The sequence below is a fragment of the Amblyomma americanum genome, chromosome 1 (genome assembly GCF_052857255.1).
Source record: "Amblyomma americanum isolate KBUSLIRL-KWMA chromosome 1, ASM5285725v1, whole genome shotgun sequence".
Lineage (NCBI taxonomy): Eukaryota > Metazoa > Arthropoda > Arachnida > Ixodida > Ixodidae > Amblyomma > Amblyomma americanum.
Genome location: NC_135497.1, coordinates 161,631,176 through 161,657,399, shown reverse-complemented (window position 1 = coordinate 161,657,399; position 26,224 = coordinate 161,631,176). Strand labels below are relative to the sequence as shown.

The 26,224-nt window shown below is 40.8% G+C and overlaps 1 protein-coding gene across 1 annotated transcript in view; it reads right to left on the bottom strand.

Annotated features, from left to right (window-relative positions):
• LOC144114071 (5-oxoprolinase) overlaps positions 1–26,224 on the bottom strand; it is a 99,867-nt gene that overhangs the window by 43,971 nt on the left and 29,672 nt on the right. The window contains exons 14-21 of the mRNA XM_077647529.1: positions 24,913–24,994; positions 19,514–19,681; positions 16,112–16,253; positions 12,254–12,366; positions 8,252–8,315; positions 5,953–6,053; positions 5,039–5,075; positions 2,943–3,053 (exon numbers count right to left, since the gene is read on the bottom strand). Of these exons, the coding sequence (XP_077503655.1) occupies positions 2,943–3,053; positions 5,039–5,075; positions 5,953–6,053; positions 8,252–8,315; positions 12,254–12,366; positions 16,112–16,253; positions 19,514–19,681; positions 24,913–24,994 (818 nt within the window). The remainder of the gene's footprint in view (positions 1–2,942; positions 3,054–5,038; positions 5,076–5,952; positions 6,054–8,251; positions 8,316–12,253; positions 12,367–16,111; positions 16,254–19,513; positions 19,682–24,912; positions 24,995–26,224) is intronic.

Genomic DNA, 26,224 nt, shown 5'->3' with positions numbered 1-26,224 from the left:
AGGCAGTGTAGCTGTTGCTAGAAGCAGCAGCCAGGGGGCCATTCGAGCTTTATAATACAGTCGAAATTAGCGCTCAAAATGTGTTTTTGACTAGTGGGGGAAAACACTGTGATCGAGTGAGCAGACTACAGTTGCCAAGAAGCGTTTGCAATTATTCATACCCTTTACGCATTATATCCGAAGAATGAAGGTACAATTGTGAAGTTCTTGCCATTCATATCCCTCTTTAGCAACCACGTCGTGGCCAGAAAGCTGTGTTTAATCTAGACCAGAATGGACTGAAGCGTGATGAAAAATCTGTTTGATGCAAACGTCCGCCTTAAAATATAACCAATATACTCCATATCAGCTGTGTTTAAGCTCTGCACTGCTTTCATGCAGCTGTAATAGGCTACGCTGGTAGCATGAACAAAACTCCGAATAGGAATGCATTGACGACACGGTGTCGTGGCAACAACAGCATACGTCGCTGATTAACAGACGGGTTATTGGACTGAAACTCGTTACCAACTTGCAGAATGAACTTAATCACTGCTTTTTGAACTCTTTACGTGTTGGCAGAAACAACATGTTTGATATTTGGAATGTCCGCAGATTGTAGAATAAGAGAATATGTTCATTTTTGACGCGTATCTTTGGCTCCAAACCACTGCGATTGCACGCACCGTGCAGAGCGATCACCGGCTCGCCGCCTCAGGAAGAGGCTGCGTGGCGCCACCAATGTCGCTGGAACGACCGAATACCGGGTGACATGACCTCCATTCTCCAGCCTCTGGACGTTTGCATGATGGACAAGCCCTACAAGGATCGCTTGCGACAATTATACTGGGAATGGACTGAAAGCGGATCAACAGCAACACCTGCAGGTAGGCTGAAATGCCCAAGCGCGTCTACCGTTGCCCACTGGGTTTCAGCAGCCTGGTACGGGCTGCCTGATGATTTGGGCTACCGTGCATTTAAGAAATGCTCAATTTCAAATGCTCTAGACGGAAGCGAGGACGACCTGCTGTGGGAGGCAGCTCATGACAAAGAAGAGTCAAGCTGTGATGATGACAATGACGGCGACAACTGCCGTGAGGATGAGGGTGTATAGGAATGTCTGTTCGGCTTGTATTTCAATAAAGTTGTCTTTGACCCTCAGAACTGTGCGATGTCAGTTCCTCGCGTCACATTCGGGTTCTTTCGGTTTTTCTGTCGCACGCCCGAAGTCTACACTCGCGTTACAATCATAGTTTTTGTTTTTTTTCCCCCTTTTCACACCCGAAAAGTCGACCCTCGCGTTACAATCGTGGCCGCGTTACATTCGAGTAAATACGGTATGTATTACAACATTAGTTGTAAATGAACATGTGTGTGTTTGAGGAATTTTTTTAAAGTGAGCCAAATGCATGTTAACAGAGATCAAGAAAAAAGCAAAAGTCTTACAGACACCCAATGGTCAACAATTCTGGAGAAATTTTACATGTTCTTTACATGTGCAAAATGATCTACCACAATATTAGAAACCAAATATATTACCAAATTTAAGAGGATTTTTTTGTAGCAATTGTTGTCTAAAGATGGCATTTGGCTCATATAGGTATGATGCAGCATAGTTGTATCACTTAGTTTTCAGTATTTTGCTTTAAGCAACCTGCACATCATACACAAAGAAAGAAAAAGATGAGCACAGCCTTTGCTTAAAACACTGTGGGAATAAACATAAGGAACAAAGTGGATGAGAGGCATACATCTACTGCTCATGGTACACCTACTTGACTTCAAACAACCTCAGCTAGGTATCCACAGTGGACCTGCCACATCGCTGGGTGCACCAGAGACTAAACATGCAAGTCTCTTTATCTCATTCCATGATTCCCTTTTATGATACTAAAAAATTCCTGCAGGGAATCATGCTGTTTCTTGTTGTCCCAACATTCTTTGTGAGCAGGTTATCCAGGGCTTGCAGCTGTAGTGGTTTTCCTGTGTATGCATATTTCCTATATGTGCCTGCAGGCATTCCTACCTGCACGTTCATTCACTTCTTAAAGCAAGCACGTCCTTCTTGAGAGTACGCTTGGGCAGCGCCACGAATGCGTCAAAGGTTTCTCAATATTTCTGCCTCAGGAAACCTTACCAGCTTACAAAAGGTACTGAGGAACCCTATCTGGTTTGGCTTCCATATCTTCCTGCTTAAAGACACAGCCCCCGCCACATAAGAATTCCCTAATTCAGTTATGACTGGCTACATACTAAAACTGTATGATGCAAGCATTCAGAGTATTAGTTCCAAAATAAAGTGATACAGAAAACATGGAGACTGAGCCATCTGTGGATTTTGGTGCTCAGGGAGCATGAAAAGCGTCCCAAGCAGCCAAAACATTTCACAGGACCCAGTCTGAGAAGCCCTGCTTTAGTCATATGTTTTGTGCGGCACTTGTAATTTGTTTCTTGGGTCTTTGAACATTTCTGGTCACCTATTCCTTCGTGCCTGTTAACCTCCATCACAAATATGTAGTGTAAAAACCGAAATAGCCCACTCAGAACACAGTATTCGCATGGCAAATGATCAGCGCAGTACACAGTTTGCTGACACATGCGATGTCCTAGTAAGCCTTCTACTATTTGCTTACTGATCTGGATTAGGCTCATACTGAATAAAACATGACTTGCACTTGCATTTTTTTTTATTCAAAATGCATTCTTTCTAAGGGCGAGGTGTACCCAAATTGGTTCATTCTCGTCTGACCGCGGTGTAGGCCATATCCTCTCTTAGAGCACACCTCATACGCAAAAAATCTCTCATAAGCTCTGTTTCAGCATTTGGCTCATTTTTAATGAGATACTGCTCATTTGTTGTTGCACATGCAAAATTAAAAGTGGAACTTATGGGCTTAACAAGCTGCCACATGACAAAAAGCAATACTGTACTGCATGCCTAAAAGTGAAAGCAGTATAATTACCTGGTACTGGACAGCTTCTTGCATGGCTCCAAGGTGGACAGGGATGTGTGGTGCATTGCACACAAGGCCACCATCAGGACCAAAAAGTGCACAGGAAAAATCAAGTCTTTCCTGCATCGTAAGTTTGCATCGTTGTAACCTATTTCTAACACAAGCAAATACAAGCAAGCCACAACACCTTGCAGCTTCTTCGCAGTTAACAACAAGCTCAGCTCATCATGAGTTAGCAGCTTTTCTTCAAAACAAGTGCAGTTAATCAAGCACTGCTCAGTACCATATGCATAGCTTTTAACAGCAGCAGCCTATCAAGTACATTACTAGTTCCTTATTTGATACAATGTAAAACCACAAGATATTTCAACATTTTGGCATCATTTTTCATGAAATATACATTATGAAGAAGCTAAGAAAAACCACACAAACAACCTACTACAAAGTTACAGTACAAGCAGTACAGATGCTACTAATAAAATTTTTGAAACCACCTATCATGTTCTGGACGTCTGTACAAAAGAGCAAGCTATCACCCAAATAACCCAAAAATGTGCTTGAGTCCAAAATTGTATTATCCAGAACTAGCATCACGGCTATAAGACTCTGCTGAGTGTGCCAGCTTTAGGTAACTTTCCGACTCCTAAAGTATGAACAGTCAGACATGCATCATGTACATGTGGTACTAAGGTCAAATTTTACTAAATAAAATGAACAAATATAGTATGCCTAAATATAGGCTCATAACTCCCAAATTTTAGAGAAAATGTCACTGTAATTTGAACAGGCCTTGACCCATAACAATGCTTCCGCATTTAATATGCAAGAAAAATAATTTGTCCTATGTGGGGAACAACGATAGAATTCAATGAACACAAACATCTTTTCCAATTACATTTCATGAAAGAATGTCTAAGCAAGTATATGAAGCTTATTGCTTGAAGTGTTTCAAAATGCAATAAAACCTATTACAAAATTTTTGGATCAATACTAGAATTGCACAGCTTTCAATGAAAGCAGTAGCTCATTAGTACAATCCCAAATAGAAAACTGACTTTTTGTTTTTGTTCCGATAACTCTGAAATGACTACCAAATGATTTTACTCATAGGCCACTGAACAACTTACCAAACAGAATGTTTTGTTTGTACACTAGTGAAACTGTACACCATGTAATGGTTAAATGCAACACAAAACAATTTAAAAAGCTACATTCATGGTTATTAGTAATTATAATTACATACTCATGGGAGGTAAAGACAGCAAACCATTCTGTTGCTTGTCATAAGGAAGTCAAAAGGTAATGCTGCGGTTAAATGCAATGCCAATGCACTCCACTTAAAGTGACTAACATTCTCGACAAATTTTTTCATCCAATGACTAATCCATTCCTACATAAGTAAAATTTTTTTGCAAACTACTAATACACAGCACACCTAAGGATACCTCTCCAAAAATTAAGTGCCATTTCATCAAATGTGCTTCAAGACTAAAAAATTACCAGAATGTGGAAGATGAGGCTGATTAAGTCAATTTCAATGAGCACCTAATTGAGTAAATGTAACATCTGCAAGAAATGTAACGTCTGTGAAGGAATGATGACATTTTTATTTATAACCTTAATATTGACATATATGCCATTCACAAAGGAAAAAAACCATTTACAACTTGAGCAATTTTGTCTCATTTGTACAGCTTACAACTAAGCATTTTCCATCAAGCCACTAATATGATGCCCAGACAGTCAGCAACTTGGCATGCTCAAAGCATGAGGTTCATCCTTTGACAATAAAAGCATGTATGTAATGCTAAAAAAGGATACAAATACTGTGAGCAGCAAAAGTATTTTGTCAAGCTAGCATAAAATAAAAGAAAGGTATTGCTCCAATTTTGTCCAGTTAGATTCCAGTATATATATCCCACAGCATTTCCAAATGACTGACTCTTACAAACATTTTCTTTCGACATCAATTCTTATGTTGTCACAGGCACCGTTTATTTTGGTAGAAGTCAACAACTGCATAAAAATCAATGTACGCTCAAGCTTCATTTTCAATTGCTTCCTCGAGTCCACTCTCAAAGACAATAAGAAAAATGGGACTGTACCTTAATGTTTGTTGATACAGATGTTCTTTGAAGAATCCTGCAAGGAACATAGTATGTGAAATGTGCACTTGTACTAAATAAAAAATTCACTTTCGGATATATAGTGAATTTAAGCAAGCTGAAAGGGCACACACATACGTACACATAAATATGCAGTGATGCAAAACATGCCATCACAAACATTTACACTGTTTCTGTAAGCTTATGACTAAATCTAGAAGAGTGCTCAAAATAAGTTCGCAATTTGATTGGTTTCTTCACTTTGGAATGTGTAATAATGGTCAGTAAACTTATTCAAATTTAGAACACAAAAGAATGATGGAGAAAAGGATGGTAATAGGACCTGAGCCTGTAAGTACTGTTTTCATTCATGCCCACAGACCTTTCATGCTGCTTTTTTGAATATGAACATACAACTTTTCATTCACACATTCTGCCGGACAGTAAAGTTTTACTAGTACACAAAACGCTCTAACAACTTGATATTCATTGTAATACTACAGCATTCAAGCTAAACAGCACGAGCTGGAGCATCTATATGTTCATTCACAATGCCATTTTTCATACAAGAGCTACATTGGCCAAGCCCACTAGACAGAATTAAGAAAATGATGCTGATGGTTTATGAACCACTTTTTTTTTTTCATTCTTCCTTTACGTTACATATTTCAGATGAGCATACTTTTTAGAGACACTTTACAGCTCTTTTGTCATTTTTTTTACAACAGATCACTGCCCCAACACTACAGCAGAAAAGAACCAATGTTCCACTACTACAGTAGAAAAAGAAGACAAAATTAAAGCTACCTAATGCTAATTAGCAATAATGACATGTACAACAAAATTGAGAATAACTTGACACCATAATGAGCTCTAAAAACAGAAAGAATCCCCACTGTACAAAGCATACTCACTTTCCCATTTGCTCAGCAATGCTCATAAAGCGATGAGAGAACAGGGAAAGTCGCACAGCATCCAACTCCAGTCCAATCCTCTTCCTCTTAGATTTGCCGACCTGTCATGCAAACAAACAGCTAAGTGACCCAATTTTCTCCAAAAAGTGCATCTCATGTTAAAAAAACACAGCTCTAAACTGCACAGTAAGCACTGCATGTTGCATGTTGCAGGATCATTGTGTACCATAAAAGGAGGAAGGCATCACCATTTCATGGTTTGTTAAAGCACAGTTAACCCACTAACATCTACTGTACTTCAGAGAGAAAAATAACATTTTAACTTTCAAATGCCTCAGGTCTGAAATATGTTCCTAATACCTCCTCCCGCCACAAGCAGCACACTGACACATTCAAATCAAACGAAATGCATGTTTCATCTTCAGTTACCTTCAATAAGTTTCAATTACCTATCATTAAAAATCCAAATCTTGCATTAAAAGATAACATGGACATGCTGAAAACTTCTGTTAGCAATGACATAACATTTTATTCTTTTATTCTGTACAGACTTAATGATGACATGGTAACAGATTAGTATATCCCATAAAGATATCATGACCTTTTTCAATGTTTTCCCAAAGTTCACCAGGGAAAATTAATGAAATGTAACAGTTTCTAATTTTTTTTAATGAATATTACACATATCCAAACAGACTTCTAACACAATACTAACAAAGCAAATTGCAATTATCCAGACTGACATTCTGCATGCTATTTTTACTACTGCACTTTCTTTTGGAAATTAAATGTTTTATTTTGACAAGGAATGACAAGACAAGGAATAACAGCTAAAACGCACATTTAAACACATACTTGTGAACAAAAAATAGGTGAAGAAAGAAACTGAAAACAGAAAGAGGTGGCACAAGTACAAAGACAGTATTATGCAGTACTCATTGATGAGACCTATCATTGCAAAATAAAAACACAAAAAGTGGTTTATGACATCCTTAAAAATCTCAGCAATAAAATATAGTTGATGAAATAAAATAACAGCCTGGCATGTATTAACTTCCATCCAAAGAGCATTAGAGGAAGATAACAAATGATTACCCCATATTAACGAGACTATTTGGTTTAGAGCAGTGCAGTAACATAGCCCGATGTTTTTTGTTTTGTTTTTTTCAGGAGAAGCTGATGTTTTTAGCTTCTGGCGAAGGGGGCTGGATGAGGCAACAACTACTTGCTTTAAATAGGCATGGCCACATTTCAGAACAGTCCAGCTTGGTCACTACCCTCAGCAAGCCTCCATGTTCTCAACTACGAATGCATCAGAGGCCCAGCGAATGAGGTTTAGGAGCCTAAGGAAGCAGGCAGCAGAAGTAATACAACAGCAATGGGCAAGTTACACAATTATGCCCATCAACTGTGCTAATTTTTGAGATTGTTACTTTGTTAACAAAACAACAAGCAATCCAAGAAATAATGCACCAGTTCATTTCACTAGTCCACCATGCATTATGCCATTACACTTTCAACAAGGCTTTGAGTTTAAAAACCCGTAAATAAGCTCGAGTCAAATTTTTTGCTTGGCTTGAACAAGGACAGGTGCCTCCATCAAGTCTTATCAATGAGCTGAGGAGTATAGGCGGCTTCAGCGAAGAACACAAGCTTGGGAGAACCCAGAAGCGACTGAAAATACCCCAAAGAGTTCATGGGCTCTCACCTGAAAACCACTCATTCATAACTCTCTAGAAGATTTGGTATTTGTATCCTAGTGTGTTAAGCCTCATTCTGATCATAAGGAAAAACATACAACTGGAGGGACACCCAATTCCACTAAAGGGTATGACGCATAGCATTAATGGGTAAATGCCCGTATATGCAGAACTAGTCATTCTCTACTTTGCATTCATCGATCGCAGACATTCCTCCTGCCACTCCTGGCGCAGTAGTGCAGCGGTTAAGTGATGCACCACTGCCTCGGCAGGTGGCTGTTTCAAACACAGCCACCGGTGTGGTTTGCAATACCCAGGCTGCTCTTCCCGAGTAATCGCTCATGTCCAATCATTAATTTAACTGCCATCTGCTATGGCGGCCAGTTTGCTCACAATATGGTGGGGGCACAACCTGCCACAGCAGGCAGGTTGTGATGACGTCACTAGGTCACGTAACTTAGATGGCAGGTAGACCACCTGCTTCACTGGGGATTTTTCGCTCTAGCCGCCGCTGACATTGGGTTTTCCACTGAATGAGACCCATAATGCTATCGTGTTAGCAAGAATGAAAGTACATATACAGAAAAGTAAACCATTACCTCAATGCTTATATCTCCATGCTTGAGGACCTGAGCACGGCATAAGGGCTCTACAACGATTGTGCTGCCATGGAAGAAATGAAATAGAGAGAAAACCCGTTTCAACATTTCAGATCATCACGAGACTACAGCCAGCAAAAAAACTGCAAGAAAGTCAAACCTATGCTGCAGTTTAATAAAAGTCAGGAAATCTACAGTCAAAATTAAATGTAGTTTCAAAATAATGACTGCAGTTTACAGAATTTTTCATACTTAGCGTACTAATTTTTCACACTCAAAAACAATGTTAAAAAAAAGTTTCTGAACAGCAATAAGACACATGCAACAGTATGTCTGGGTGCTAAGTATTTGCTGCCTTAGATGACACAAGTTTTATGGCAGATACATGTAAAAAAACATCCAACTGAGAGCATCATTATAGCATTAAAAATGCAGTAATTCACAGTTCCCTAAAAAAATCAGTTTTTTTAAAAACGCTGAAAAACATTTCAGTTTCAGACCATTTACAAAATAAGCAGCCGGTTTTAAAAAGCAATTTAAGGAACAAAGAGAATATCTATTCAATGTTGGTGCAGTAAATTCAAGTTCACACAGGCGCAGCCACTCTGGAAATGCATGAGTCGCTGCAATTTCTGGACACACAAGCAACCCTTTGAACCCTATATACACAAACGTGTACAAAGCGAACTTGCACCTTCTTTCTGAGAGTAGACTGCCCCTAGCAGTGATTTCTTTGTTTCAAGTGAATTTCTCCTTCATGTTGCAGATGAAGTGCTTTTTTTATGCCATATAACAAACACAGTAAACATTATTTTGCATAACAGTGACCTGGCCAGTTGGTCATCCACCATTTTTGTGCAGACATGCTTTGCTGACAGTAGTAACATCATTTTTTTTCTCCCAATTTAAAGCGTAATGTGCACCTTTGAAATAAGACTTATCTCCACAGTTCTTCGGGTGTTTACTTTACAAGTCGCGGCATTTTCATCAATTATGATACTTACAAAATTTTGCACATCCCCGCAAAAAATTAACCACTAGTGTTTTGCACTGGAAAACTAACAGATTTTCTTTCTTAAAGCCTCACTATACCATATATGCAGAAAAATATTATTTTCAATGGAAACAAAAATGGCATATCAAAGGGCCAAATAGAGTCTTCTATGAATGCCTTGTTTTAGAGATCCATGGTGCACCATGTGTATTCATACTGAAGCAACACTGAACGCTTCAAACAGAGCATTTTAAGGCTGCAATAAAAAATTACCACAGTTTTTCTACTACCATAACCTCCTATCGCACTTGAATCTTACAGCAATCGACAGTAATTGTAATTTTTATTGTCCCTTAACTTAATTGGAGAAATACATCTTCCATTCACAGTAAACTCTCACTTGAGTGAAACCGATTCTAACAAATATTTCAGACTAAAAAGCAGTTTCCCTATCCATCCCGTGTAATAATATTTCAGTTCAACATATTTCACAGCAGTGAATATTTAAGTTTAACAAACAAACAACTGAGCTGGACCCAAAGTGTTTTTAGTCAGTTTAGCGAAGTGTCACGCTTGAAGCCATTGCCCTAGCCCTTCAAACTGCCCTTCAAGTGGCCAAAGCAGAAGAGTAACATTGCTGACAGTTGTAGCAAGCAACAAGCAAGAGCAGTTAAGCAAGCAGCCAATCATAAGTTTTGTGAATGCATGAAATGCATAACATGGCTGCATTTCTGCTTTCCTGAGTCCAGTCTCCAGTGTCTGTTTTTGTCTGTCCATCCATCCCGTCCACACAGGCAAATTGTAAATTGTAGAGTTTAACGCCCCGAAACACACATGGGCTATGAGGGACATCGTAGTGGAGGCCTCTGAATTAATTTAGGCCACCCAGGAGATTCTTTAACATGCACTAACATTGCACAGCACACGGGAAACTTATACATTTCACCTCCATTGAAAAGCGGCTGCTGTGAACGAGAATGAACCCGGGTACTTCAGCTCAGAAGCCAAGCGCATTAATCACTAAACCACCGCAGTGTGTCCATCCACAAAGGTGCACAGGTGCACATCTGTGCAAAGGTCAATCTACCCTTGCTCAGCACCAGTGCTTATCCTTTATATAGGTGCACCTGTGCGGACACTGAATGTCATGAAACGGGCTGTCATTTCTTGTACAGCTAGCACTGTAATAAATCAGCTTCAGTGGGAGCCCATTTCGCCAATACAAGTCTAAGGTCACCTGGATAACAGAGGAGCTCTCATGCAGTTCCAAGCATAGATGATGGCTTACCTACTTCTTTGTAGAAGCTTTGTTAAGAGAAGCGCCATGAGAAGGTACCTACTGCTTAAAAATGAAAACACTATGCAGTAAGCTAATCCAAGTGAAGTATGAATTACCCAGCAAGATTTCTTTTATTGCGTTATCAACTAGAGCAATAGAGTCCCCCCAAAACAGTGGTGGCATATGAAGCCTCACCATGTGAGGCTGCACCAGAACCACCTACTACCCACCTCCACCCTCCAGAAGCCTACGTAGCAGCGAATTTAAAAGGCGACAGCGCAATAAAATTCAGACTCAAATGGAATGTCATCAGTAACAGCAAAATGTGCAACCAATACTGCTAATGCAGATTTGCAGCATCACATTCTATGATCGCCCGCCAATTTTTTCTTTCTGGTCTCATTCATTTCTACATGGCCAATTTGGGGACAGTTGACAATATATAACAGTGCAGGCACTGATGAAAATTGATATAAACATGAAACAGGAGCACTATTCCATATTGAACTTGCTTAAAACCCAACAGCCAAAAAGAAACTTCGTTTGGCTTATGGGGTGGGTTTAGCGTCCCAAAGCGACTCAGGCTATGAGAGACGCCGTAGTAGAAGGAGCCGCATAATATTGACCATCTGAGGTTCTTTAACGTGCACAGTACACGGGCCTCTAGCATTTCATCTCCATCGAAATGCTACTGCCGCGGCCGGGATTGAACCCGCGCCTTTCGGGTCAGCAGCCAAGCGCCATAACCACTGAGCCACCACGACAGCTCCCAAAAACAAGTTGATGTAGCTCAAGAATATGACACTGCTACATGAATGCTGTCGCCAAGTCTGAAACAAAGCTAACATCAAAGAAGAAACTTCACTCAACCTCACTAGCAAGCACCTTTCCATGGGATACTTCAAACAAAAAAAAATTATTGACACTTTTGGAAAATACAGGCAGCTGCCTAGGCTGCTAAAGTAAACGAACTAGGCAACCTGTTATACGTTTTTTGTATATTCTTGTATGTGACTAAATAAATAGCTTTCAACAGTTTTGATATTTTGTGCATGTTCTGCTTTGCACTATTTCATATCATGATTGTCGAGTTTTAAGTGGGAGCTTATTGTATTTTTGTAAATGTTGCAGACTCTCTTTAAGATAGATTTTACCCTAATTCTTGCGGTCCACAATGTAGATTTTAGCAATGAATTTGATGAACTTTATCTCTGACACACATTCCACAATGTTACAAAGCGAAGCTATTTATAGTCAACAGAAGACATTAGCTATAGGAAGTGCTTGATTGCCATTTCGCCTTCCCTAAAATTACAAACTGCCATCAAATAAGGGCAGCAACACAGAAATAAACTGGCTAATATAACAGCTCAATGAACTCCCTTATGTAACTCTGGGTCTAATTTTTTCATATCAATTGATTTGATTTAGGCCCGGGATTTTCAGTTTTAAGAGAAAAATGATAAGACAACATGATGTTTTTCAGATGTGAAAAATCACTATGGACTTGTTACACGAGCAACACCTGGAACTCCAAAATTTTTATCTTTTTTATTAAATTCAAATGAGAATATTTTTATCATTCGTCATTTCATTTCAATAGCTCACCACCTGTGCAATTCAGCCTCTGCAAAGGCCAGTCTTAAAGCTAGTTTACTAATTACAAAGAGCATACTTTTTCTTAGTTGACATCTTAAATATTTAACTATTATTACACCAGCATCCATACCAGTTGTCATCAATGATGATTGCAGGACCATTGATCGAATTCCCTGCCAAGAGGGTTTTCAGCAGGTAAACAGGAGTTGGATGGAAGCAGTCTTCAAAGTAGCACAGTACAATCTGTAATTTAAAAAATCAATTGTTTCTTCAGGTTTCTAGCAATACTGATACAACTTGGTCCAGACACAATAACAGGCATGTACAGAGATTTTGGAGGACGTTAAAGAACCTCAAGTTGTAGAAATTATTCTACAGCTATCCACTAAGGTGTGCCTCTACAAAACTGATTTACTAGATATATTGCATTAATCTTGCAAAAGCTACTAGTCATGGCAATGACTCAATCACTCATATTTTAAAATAAGTGAGTCTAATTTTTGGCCACACCAATCCAAAAACAAGCATTCATGGCATAAAAGTAATTCTAGCTCAGACACAAAGTGTTTGTCAAAGCTACCAAATTTTTTTCTAACCTCCTTAATCTGTACTATGCTCATTAAGAATAATTTAACTGTCAATGTGTCATCCCATCTAGATTAAAGCCAGCCAAAGTTAGCATTACAAATTTAAATAATTAGAAATGCAAAAATCACAATAAAAATTAAAATTTAATCAGAAGACAAACAATTAAATGATATCCACCTTGCTTTTATTGTTAAACTTCAATAAAGAAATTTCCTTGGAAGACATTCCAATGATTCTTTATTTGAAATTCTGAAATATAATGAATGCACCTTATTTTCTCATCATGTCTGGTAACAGAGCATGCTTTGTTACAAAAGCGGAAATCCTTATGCGCAACCTAAAAAAGAAGCTTCTAGCAGTCTGAATTTTTTATGCATTAGGTCAAATGCATGGTAGCTTTAGAGGTTATGAAATTAAAAATGCTAGAAATTTACCACAGCTTGTGGACTCAGCTCTTCTGATTACACAAAATGTGGAGCTTCAAAGGGTGGCACTTTACAGTGACTTCTCTTCAATACAAACATTAATCAGCTGTCTTGTAAATATCAGCAATGCGAGCAAGTTTGTAATGCGTGCATTGATATTAGTCTTCACAGCATGAAACTTCTGACCAAAACCTGGCTTCAAAGGAGCTTTGTCTCAATTGGCAACACTGTCACCTTTTACACTGTCACCTTTAACAGACAATTTTGTGAATGAAAAATGAGTCCATACACTAAATTTCAAAGGTAACCATAACACAACTTTTTTTTTCTACCATTCTAAAAGTGAATAAAATTCATTACGGTAATGGCTTTTTATCTCCTGAGGGCAGTTTTATAGGTAACAACAAGAAAAAGTTTGAATCTCATTACAGGGTTAGTTGCGAAGCACTTTCCGGAATACCAGAGAAAGTAATTTAAACACTGGAATCAGTAATGAATGCAATTGCAATATGGCTGCAGCAGTAAAAGTACAGTTCAGCTCAATCTTAAAGGTGTTCTAAATCAACAAAAAGCCAAGAAATGCTAAGGCTTTGAAAAAAAAAATATTAGCACAATGCAAAAAAGTTTGAGGGAACACTGGAAAGTCTGGCACAGACAAAGTAAATCAGTTTGGAATGCAAGTAGTATTATTTGTGATGTGAATGATTTTTCAATTATGTATTTCACAATGTAAAGCAATCACGTCTCAATAATACAGTCCAGTATTTCTCCTCGAGAAAACCTACAAAAAAGAGTTAAAAACTGAAATTACAGTAACCCCTCGTTATAACGAAGTCAGCGGGATGGCGAAAAAATTCGGTATAAGCGGTAATTCGATATAAGCGACCACCCAAGAAAATCTAAAGCAGTCGAGCATTAATTGCGACACAACGGCGAGGAAGTCAAAATACGACGTATTCAGTGAAGCAAAACTTTATTCAGGTGGAAAAAAGGCAGTGAGCTTTGGCTGTTTCAAGTTCTTACCGGGTGCATGCAGCCTCTGCTCTAATCTGACCAAGCATTGCACAAGGCCGCGGTCGCCGCCCGTGCAATCAACCTTTCGGGGTATTTCGAATCGCGAAGACAGTGGCCGCTTTCATGCGGGGGAAGGGTCACGGAAATGTCATGGCTTGAGTCTGAGGTTGTGTTTGTTGTGCTCAAAAAACGATTAGCCGCTCATTGTAGGTACACAGCGCGATCGTGAAAACTGAACGGTTTTGCAGTAGGGGCTTCACATGATTACGGGCAGTTTTTTTTCCCGAGGTGTAAAGCTGTGAAGTTCGCAATTAAGTTTTTCGGCGAGAGTTTTTCGGTGCACCGTTGTCAACGACACTATGCTAATTCTACGGTTCGAGTGTCACTGTTCGCGCAGCGTCGCGTCCACGCCATTAACAGATGTCTAGGAACAAAATTCAATGACCCTAACACGCATTTAGACCGTTTGTCTAGTCAGATGGCACGAATCAAGCATGCCCAGCTTGAGAAATCGACAGAGAAACACCGTGGTTGTGTTGACCCGCCGTGTTGACAGCCTACTCGCCACTGGCGACGCTCGGATTTTTCGTGTTTTCAGGAAGTTATCGGTCGATTTGCGCCGTCAAAAGTGCAACGAAGCTAGGGGCGGTGTTTTATTGCAAGGAAGGCCGATTATGACGAGTGGCACGCAAATTTCTAGGCCGGCTTCCCCAAAGTCATCTTCCCGATTTGTTAACGTAGCTCCTCGAGTCGAACACGGCAAAGGGCGTGCAACCAGGCAGCAGCTCGACAACACAGTTGTTCACGCTTGCAAGCGCGACCTGCTGGTCGCCTTCCTGTTTGAAGCGAAAACTCTCGGGAATAATGTTGTTCGCGCGCTTTTGAATGTTTCATCTGCTTTGGCCGATGTGAAACGGTTAGGCTTAGCGACGACTACGGCAGCCAGGGAGCCGCTCTGTTCGTTGCCGAAAGCTCACCTCACTTGCGACTCGGAAGCGTGAATGGGCTCATAATCGGAGGGACTCTTCTTTTGTGCTTTTTGGCACGTTTCAGTGCCAGAAATGTTCTTTGGAGCGGTAAAATTTTGCTCACCGAGCGCACCCCTTGCAATGCTAGGCGCAAGTCTGCCCGCTGTCTTTTGGCCACTTTTCGGCATCCAAGAGACCGCGGTTTTCTGGCATTGCAAAGTGTCACAATAATTTTATTTTTGTTTGGATTCTATCAAGGGGGACACCAACGATGCGACTGCAACAGATTCGGGTGCACTTCCATTCGCATCCACTGTAAACAGCTGGGAGCATTCGGCACTCGCTTTGTACCCGTTACTAGGCAGGTCATCGGTCGTAGGTTTGGTACTTTTGTGACCTGTTCTGTGCCTGCCTGAGACTAATTTGTCGGTGGTATTAATTTGTCACTGCATGCGCAAAAGGGTCCGTGGCGGCGGCGATGCCTCAGCTCGCCACTTCGCTCTAAGTGGGTCAAGCTCTTCGTGGACTTCGAGTAATGCGGCTTAAAATGCATGCGTTTGGGTCGGGACAGTAAGAAATTTCGAATAAAGCGATATTTTGAGTAAAGCGATTTCGTTATAATGAGGGATTACCATATTGTTTTTAAAAAGATATAGTACCTGGTTTTCAATCAGATGTTCATTACACAAAGAGCATCTATTTTGTATTAAAGCAAAAAATAAAAATTTTGTCTTCTATGGACAAAAATCATCTGGCAATACAGACGGAAAGCTTTATTAACAGATATAAAATCCATATCAATACTAGACAGGTAGCAGCAGAACACAATTTAATAGTCTAGCAAACTCTCATCTCCATAGCACAACATAATTTTTTACTTATGATGCCCTCATTCTTTGCATCCTGTAAAAATTAATTAAAATGACAGGATTCCAGAATAAAATAGGCACTGAATTAAACTGAGTGAAAAACAAAACAATTCATGAACGCTACCTCAACAGGCTGTAATTGCTGCTCGCTGCCAGGTGCCAGGCATTCACTCTCAGGGATGGTATTGCGGCCCACAGCTCGAACCCGAATGTCATCAACAATTATGCTGCGCCCAGGCAGCACAAAGCCAAATTCACGCTTGTACCTGCATCCCATCACAAGATAATAACAAGACAAGAATTACATGTACCAGTGGCCCCATTCTAATGCTGCAACTAGTCCTATTCCTTCTAATGAACAGTCTTCATATTGACACACAATCACTGCATACATCATGAAGACATGCAAAACTCAATCCTTGTTCACACGGCCACACAAAACAAAGAACAATAATGCCTTGAGATACACTAACGCTTGTACAAGTTCAAATTATTGTGAAGGAGAAATGTATTCAGTTGTGGAAATATCAATGAGTACTTCAGAGCAGATCCTGTAACTTTCAAAGAGCCAATTAGGAGCACGTGCTCCTGGTTCTGAAGTAGGTGCCCGATACTCCAAAACTAAGTCAAAGGCATACTCATTCAATGCAAAGATGCCTTGTGATTAAAACCAGAAAAATCAGTAGACAGGAAAACCAGAATGAAGTTGTCAATGAAAATTCCGACCCTGATTTTCCAAATATGCTTGATTATTCAGGCTTTTTTGTGACACTGCGACATGCCCCATTGAGCCAATACATAAGAGCACTTGAAATTTCAGACACACCACAACTAATTGCTAATTTTTCAGACCTCCTCACTCGCACTTACTACAACTGAGCTGCCAATAGCAAAGCGCTATATATATATAATGCATATAGAACTTCACTAACTCAGACTTCAATAAGGATTGAAAACTTTATTGAATAAAACGGAATTTAAGCTAAGCAGCCTCTTTAATGGTGGGGCTGACATTCACCACTAGTTGGCACAATGCGCACACATAGTTAACCACCTAACGGACACATCTGGTTTGAAAATGGTACCAAAATGGTGATTTAGTACCCTGTCTCCGTCTGTTGGCAAACCAAAAAAATTATTTGGGTGAGCCCGACTCACCTTAAACCAGACACAGAGTGCCAGATAACACATAACAAGCTGAACTCGTCATGAGACAGATATGACAGTCAGCTTATGATGAGTCTGGCTCGTCCAAGTCCGCTAGGGGGTTAAGAGCTCGTACCCTTCCCATATGTTGCCTGCTGTGCATACTGGAATAAGTACATACTGTACAGCACAGGAAATGCATAATGAGAGACATGTTACGACGACAAAAAAAAAATGCCATAAAAGCAGGAATGTAATTAAAACAAATTTCAGTAACACAGTAGCAGGCCATTCATTTTTCTTTTGTTAGTCTTCAGGTGACTGTAGTCATCACTTCTCTTAAGTTGGCAGTGCTTACCACTTTTATAATGTTCCTCAGCTTCATACTTCTGTAATGAATGATTCAGCATTTGCCGATGCATATTGTGGCTTGACAGGCTGTTGTACTTCAAAAGTCTTGACATAAAAAAGAGAGAGAGAAACAACTAACAAAGCTGAGGAGGAAAACAAAGAGGGGAATGATCACTGCCAGGCTAAAGTCCAGCCAGACGGAGCAAGAGAGTGGCTTGGTGGTGCATGAGAGAAATGCCCTGCTCTGCTCGGACAACGGAAAGCTATACAAAGGGCAGGAATGTACCACCTCCATAAATTACTATGTAAAAAGTGTGTAGCACCAGCCAGAACATCGGTACGGAGCACCAAAAGAGCTACAAAGACAACAGCAGACTGCCCTGAACAAAGAGAAGAGGCAGAGAAGCTATGGCGGTAGTGGAATGGCAAGAATGGCATGCAAATGGGTCAAATAGTCGGTCTGCAACCCCTGGGATGAAAGCGCAGTCTAATGGAATCTTCGATAAGCTTACATACAAGTTGTTTTGCAACCACTGTGGTGCACAGGAGCCCATAGTATAGAGGTGCCCTGTGTGAACTGGTGCAATTATCGAAGATAAAATAGCACACCCTAAGATGCTACAAGGAATGGGAGACCACCAAAAAAACCCACGAGGCAAGAGCGCGAGACAAGGAGCAAAATTGGGAAGAAGTAGAAACATGCACCAAAGGCATGAGAATGGATGCAGTATGCACAGCAGCATGAACAAGGATCACAAGACAGCTATAGCATTATGTCTTCTTTGGATGTAGTTGCATGAGCCCCTCATGTGTTGTTTTGAGTTTTTTTATGCTAGTTTTGGATACAGCTGGCTCCGACATAGTCATTTGCTTCAGTATATGGCAATGCTGCAGAGACAAATGTCCGAAACAAGGGCACAGCACACCCCTGCAATAACTTCATATAGAGCAAGAAATTGGACTGTGTTACATTGGCACTGTTTTGGCTGTGAATGGTTCACAGAAAAGCAGGAATCACACCCCTCACATTAAGAAATAGCTAACGTCAGTCAGCACTAGCAGCACCTCCCAACAGAATCGTATTTTGGTGCAGCAAAGGCACACATTCACCAAGGAGTACAAACTGTGGCAACACGTAGCAGGTTTAACAAAATGAAGCCGTGTCGGTCAATGGACAAACATTTGTGCCACTTAACCATGCACCATTCTTAACAGTGCTAGCAGAGTAGAAAATGTTCACTAAGTCACGCTCAAAGTGCTGAAGGGGGCTCCTAAATGAAATTACTTTTTTTCTGAAAATTAAAAATAATACTGAGCACATTACAATTACACTGCATGCCTCTACTAAGTGAAGTAAACAAGGAAGACTACATTCAGCAAGAACACGAGGACATGAAACCTGTGCCCTGATTGCCACTGAAGGCATGTTCACTTAAAACTCGGTGTTAGAGTATGGATGGTACAATTACAGATTATACAAATATAGGTATGATATGAATCCAAAAAATTCCACAACTGAAGTGCAGCTGAACAAACGTGCAAAAATTCGGGACTCCGAACACTCTCCTGCACCACTATCGATGACATGAATGCGGGAACCGTGATCAGACCTGTTGGCACTAAGTGCTGCCCTCGCCAGTAGTGCAGTATGGACCGCAAACGCTGATGCGCGGCACGCACATTGTTGATGCCATGATTGCCAGTCTCGCAATAAGCACCACAGGTGCAGAGTGGTGTTGTGAGGCCATAAATAAATCCCGTCTGGCGTAAATAAATTTGTGTGAATGCTATTCTCACTATTTTGTTTGTTTTTTATACAAATTTCAGGTGATAGAAAAATAATTTGTGGCTCCAAGAGATTCGTATCATCGAGGTTCTACTGTACAAAACTCATCATCATTCGCCTCATATTTTTTTTTTTAACCCATGTTATTTTTACATGGCTGTGTTTTGCATAATGCTACAGCACAATAGAGCCCTTCAAATGCACAGAAAAATACTCTCCTCCATAAGGCTAGAATAAACTCACCGTGACTCAAAGGACGATTCAAAGTCTCCAAAAGCAGAAGTGGTCTGCCCATCAGCCGATGCAGATGGTACACTTGAGCCACTTTTAATGACCTCGCAAGGGCACATGAGGGCACAGTCAGTCCGGTCATAACGCATGTGCAGAAAAGGTTCCACAAGAATGTTTTGCCTGCAATCAAAAAGGTATTAGGTGTACATTTATTAAAAACACTTTCAAGGCCCCAAGGCACTAGAGAGATTAATGGAACTAAGCCTATGCATAGCACCCCATGCAACACGTGCAAGCATTTAGTATAGTATATGGAGTTTAATGCCCAAAGCTGCATGCGGGGCATAGTAGGGCTCCAGATTGATTTTGACCACCTGCAGTTCTTTAATGTGCTCTGGCAACACACAAACATTTTTATATTTCACCTCCATCAAAATGTGGCTGCCGAGGTCCGGATTTGATCCCTTGGGCTCAGCACCTGAACATAGCAGCCACTTAGACACCAAGGTAGGTTCCAAGCATTTAATGAAACTGTTACACATCACAGAAATGACACTTGAATACTATTGTTTGCAGTCATCAAGAATATCTAGAGATACTGAGACCATTTTCCATTTCATACTCATGGTGATGGTGTTATACCCCTGTCACACGGGCACCACAAAGGTCTTTGAGAATCAGGTCCTTATATCCAAAGATGTAAGGAGTGCAGCTACAAAGATTGTGCCTTTGCCGCTAAGGGCCTTGGAGGCGAAGGCGCCCGTTAGAGATCTTTGGAGCCCCAGGGGGCGGCCTTCGAGAAACTGCGATGGCAGTGCTATCTAACGTCAAAAAGAAAAAGCAATGAAAAAAATAGATGCAGCCAACAATGTTTGAAAACATCTTTTAAAAATATGAAAGGTGTGTCGGCCTTTGCTTTTTGTACGAGTGTTTATATTTTATGCCCAGATTTTAAGCAGTAAAGTGTAGCAGCACAAAGTTCCCTGGTGGCCAAGGCAATATACAAAACCTACTGCTGCTAATGAGAGCAGCTGTTGCAGTTCCTTCAAGGAAGCAATTAGAATAAAAAAAAATTGTCTGAGCTCAACGAATGAACAGAATTCCCCACTTTAATTTTAAAACACTCACTTCAGCCGGCTCGAGCCCAGCAGCAGGTGCTAAGCCTCAACAACTGTTTCACCTTTGGGCTGCACCGTGTAGCAGCGTCACTGCTCTTTTAAGCTTTTGCTCCTTTGGTGAAAAAAGGTGCCTTTGCTGGAAAGGCACCCGGGAAAGGCCGTGTGACAGGGGTATTATTCAATTAAAATGCACTGATCAACATTACTGTTACAGCTGGTATGAGAAAGACTCAATCTGAGGGCAGTAGAATGCCAAAGAAATCCACAAGTGACATATTTTTTGTAGTGGGAAGTTTGCTATAAAAGCACTTTGAGCAAAGCATGCAAAATCCAAAATATCTGCAATAACATAGTGTGTTCAAGTTGCGCAGCCACAGTTACTACTGATACATGCAAGTGGCCACAATCTTGTCCTCCTCCTAGATTCTGCTGTTCTTACAGAGCATAAAAACAATATACTGGATGACCTATTATGTACATAAAAAACTGGGCCATCTGTGTTTGTTTTCTAAGCAATACAGCATTGTAACTGAAATGTTTTATTTCTCTCTAGCGGCTTAAGGTGCACTAAAGCGGAATCTTGACTCGTTTTTTTACCGCGGAACTCTATCTACACATTCCGGGCATTCTTAGAAACTTCAAATTATTGTCCTGAGGGGCCGATTGCCCTAATTAAATCGGATTAAACGTCCCAGCTCCCGCATTTTTTTTTTAACCCAACGTGGTAGATAGGAGGAGCCAACAAACGCGTCAACCAGTCCCGTGGCAGCTTGCCGCTCTGCCATCGGTGGAGTGATACGTAAATCAAAGAGTCCACGTGTATTTTCCTTTCTGTGAGCCTAATTTGTAGCTATATTGTCTGTGACTGAAACTGTTTATTCACGGAAACCTAAAAAACTAAAAGCAAAAGCGAAGCCGCCACTGGACTGGTTGAAAGGCACTCCACGCGTTGGATGACTCTGCCTACTTACCGTGTTGAGTTCAAAAAAAGGCAAGAGCCGAGACATTTAATCCAATTTAATTAGGGCTATCGGCCCCACAGGACAATAATTCGAAGTTTCTAAGAATGCCCAGAGTGTAGATAGAGTTCCCGCGGTAAAAATATGAGTTCAGATTCGTCTTTAGTGCACCTTTAAATGTTAATCATTTGTTCTTGAGTGATTCATTCCTTTGCTTCGAGTTACTGCAAATAATACTATTTAAGTTTCACTTCCCAAACATGAACCAGTTTCCTTTAAAGCCAAGGCACTGAACCAGTTTCCTTTAGGCCCCGCCCCTAGGCTGGGCCCAGGCTTTTAGGCCGGCCCAAGCGCACTGAGTGCTCTAATGTAGACAACAGCAACAAAAAATAAAAGTTATGCTAAGAGAAGCCATACACAGCAGCCTTAAAGGGACTATGCAATAAATTAATTGAGGTTACGTAAAGCAGACAAGAGATAGGCATTTCATCACTCGTCACCCCAACGCAAGAATTTTTAAGCTAGCATCAATAACAACGAAGATATAGACGATTAAAAATTACGCTCCTCCTCTCCCCCCTCAACTCGTACACGCGGGCACCAGACAAAAATAAAGAAAACAGCTCTGGGACTGGGCCCCACCCATGAATACGTCATCCACTGACGTTCCTTTTGCAACTTCCAGTTGTCGCTCCTAGCACCCCAGCAGCAGCGTCGGCGGCGTGATTGCGGCGCGCGTACGGGTTTCTTTGCTTGTCGTCTGTTGTAGTTAGCAGTAATGGACCCGGACCTCGAGGCGCGACTGCTCGCTCGTACGGCCGCGATGGGCATCGAGCCCTATGCGTCCACGCCGTTCCGGCTGGACGCTAGCGACGACAGCAGCGACTCGGCGAGCCACTGCGAGTGGCTCCGAACTCCCGACAGAAGGAGGCGGCAGAGGAAAATTGAAACCATATGCGCGAAGGCAATGCCCTGGCTCGCGCTCACCCGAGAGGGTCGCGCGGTGGCACGAGCAGACGATTTTCACGGCTACCGGAAGTGTGCCCGTGACGACATGGCTGCCGTGGCTACGGCGAATGACAGCGTGTGGTGGCGTGGCGACGTGGGTACAGTGACGTCTTTTTTCACGATTTTAGTTTCAAAATCAGTCACTACGAGCACACCAATCGGACCGCGAATTTTAAAAAACATGGTTTTTAAAAATTCATAATAAATTGCCGGCTCAGTTCCGAAGACTCATACTTGGAGTGAATGCTTCTTAGCATCATTTCTAAGTATTGAAAACATTTACAAGCGACTTTTTATTCATTGCATAGTCCCTTTAAAATCAGTGCTGTTTTTCTGATAGCACTCATCTCATCAGAGGCAACAATGGCATGCTCAACTGCTGCCCTTAACTCACAGAATGAATTACTTACACACCACTACCATTCTAGCAAACTTTCAAGTATGAGCCGTAACAGGTTTTTATATGTAATAACGCTTATTTTGAGGTCCCACTCTAGAGGTTACATTTTTATTCTTTATTCAATTTTTACCCCGCTTAGCCCAAAGGCGCTACAGCAGGGGGGTTACAAAAATAAAAAAAAACGCACCTTCATTCATACAGCATACTTGCTGACCTGAAAGGCGATTCCATTCACTGATAGAATGTGCAAAAAATGAATTTGCATACATATTAGTTCTGGCAAGGTATTTCAAAATCTTAAAGCAGTGATCAATATGAGAAGAGACATAATGGGGCCTGTGTAAATATTTTTCCTATATTATTGATAATTGTGAAGTTTTTGCTGTATTATTGCAGCTGTTATGTGCCCTTCTCTACAATCTGTCTTTATTGCTCTTTCATGAATTTCCTGATGCAATCTTTAAGTTTAACATGTACCAAACTGTATTTTTTGAGCTATATTACTATTATTATTATTATTATTATTAAATATCTGTTTAGTCTGGACAGTTATATTACTAGCTATCAATTCACTACTTTGCTGTGCGTGTTGCTCTCATTTTGCAGCTCTTAGCTAAGGGTTTCATTGCAGTCAGTCATTGACCCTGGGACCCTTGCCTATGTTTTCTGTGATGGATGAATGGCTACTAACTGATAATAATAATAAACTGGGATTAGACAACATTATTCCACTCAAGAACATGGCATTCAGAGAAAGAGAGGCTAAAGTTGACTCCCAATCAAATTTAATGAAGTTGCTCTGCGACTTGCCCTTTTCCCCCTCTGAAAAATTTCTGGTCATGCCACTGGTTCCCTTGAAGTTAGTTCTTGAAACTAAATCAAGCACTGCAATTCTAAGCTTGCCAAGGGCATCTGACAACCTCATTATAGAAAACAGAAAGTGAGGTAACAAACGTAGACTGGTTATAAGCACTATTACCGAGTCCAAGGGTCCCCCATTTGAAAAAAATAAAAATAAATAACAATAATAATGCAGTGAGATGGAGCATTAACTGGCATCTCACCTAGATTAGAACACAGTAATATACATAGGCCTTGCAACACTTGTCTAGACAGGTTCAATAGCCAGCTATGGATTGCACAGGAGTCACACTCCTGACACTAGCCACTTGGTTCTATATTATATGGCCAACAGTGCCAAGAGCTTGCATGATGCAAACAGAGACTTTTTAAGGCGAAAGTCTGTACTCTTTGCTGGTGACAAGTGACAGTGCTGACCAGGTACAGTCTGAAAAGGGAACAGCGCGAACACAGGACGAAGAGAGGAACGTACAACACAGGCACTGCTTTGTTGCGGGCTAGTTGGTATAACATTGCTGAAAAGGGAACAGCGCGAACAGTACCTGCCAGCGCCTGTGCAGGTACTTTCGCTCTGCAGACAGTGCCTGCCATGAGCGTGCCATATTGTACCCACAATCCACATGGCATGCAACACACTCCCGATCTGTGTCATACCAAATTGCAGTCAAGAATTGAAGCAACATTCAATGCAAATGGTGCGGGTGCACCGTGACACACTCGCAGCAAGTGCTGTCAGCAAGCTGAAAATGTCATTTCAGCACTGCTGCTTGTGACTGCCAAGCTGCATAGGTTTTCATTCCAATGAGGTTGCAACTGAATGCCACATGCAAGCCCTTGGACCTCTAAGCCATCTGATCTCGAACGTAGTGGTTAGCAATGCAAAACGGAGCAGGCTGCTTGGCCACTCAGACAAGTGTATTTGGGTTTGTCCTGAATGGATGTAAAACTGACTACCTTAATGAATTTTGTGAAATGACAGATAGAACAACATTGATAATTCAACAGCTGTTCACCCCTAGCATCATTACCAGTAAGCAATCGCTGCAGATAACCTGCATGACTTACTTGTCAAAGCCTTGTTGACAGAGTGCTTCTGTGCATTTCTTACTTAAGGCTTTGATTCTGGCATCAATCAAAGGAATGTTTCCTGAAAAATGCACCAAAATTAGCCTCTGCCATGAAATATTTCAAACCATTACTCTTTAAGACTGTTTGCTAGCATGAAGTGCAAGGTAAACAAGAAAAAAAAAGCTATACATGCAGTTCAGCACAAGCATTTTTCCATAGGTCTAAAACATTATGAAAACCTATCCAAAGACCTTATGTGTCATATTATAAGCACTTAGTAAAAATGACTACAGCAACTGAATGACAGTGCACAAGAACTACAGGCTTAAATTAAAAGTACATCTTAAAGATTTAGCGCTATGAAAGACTACACAAAGAAAAGAAAGATTACATGTCTTTCTGTGTCTCATCTTTATCACACTAAATATTTGAAATGAATATAAACCATCTAGGCCAATACAGTGCACTGTGGAGTTATATGCCTAAATTTCCTTTCTGAAGAACTTACAAAAGAAAAAGAAGAAAATATGCCTCTCTTTTAGTAATGTATCTTGATGTGCAAGAGGTGGGAGATATGCGAGTATCCCTTCTGTTCTGCAAGCCACCAACATCGCACGGGTGTTGTGAGGCAGTGCAAACGTCCTTCCAGGGGAAGAGAGGGGTCATATGCAACCTTCCACCCACTCCCTAATGTGTCCACAACAATGCAAAAATACACAGATTCCTCAGGCAAAGATGAACCCGCTTCTTTTAGTAAGCAGCAATGGCAAAGATGAACCCATTTCCTTTAGTAAGAGGCAATCACTTTCCATGAGCTAAAGTGTAAGAGATAAAAAGCCACTTTATGCAGAGGGACACTCTCACATCCTTGAACACATTGACACTTGCCAGAATTACTGCCCCTATACTCAAATTCAAGTTTGAGACATGCACTGTAAGGTCACTGACAAAGATAAGGAAAGATTCCTTTCTGATATTGTTTACAAGAACATCCCCTGCCAAGGCTTAGTGACAGTGTTTACACATTAGGACAATGAACATGTTTTAACATGTCCAGTGCTTTACCAATCTTATATAAACCCACTGTAGCTGTGACATGTTCCACCATGAGTTGAAGACACACCAGTGAACAGGAAACATCTGCATGTGACTGGCATGGAACATTTTTCAAGCTAGTCAATGGCTCACTGCCCCCCCCCAGAGCAGATTTATACTACTATAGCTAAAAAGTGACCTCTTTCACACTTTTTAGCTGAAGGGCCTCTGAAATGGTTCTTGATGAATCAGGCTGCCTGATTTAGGTATGAAG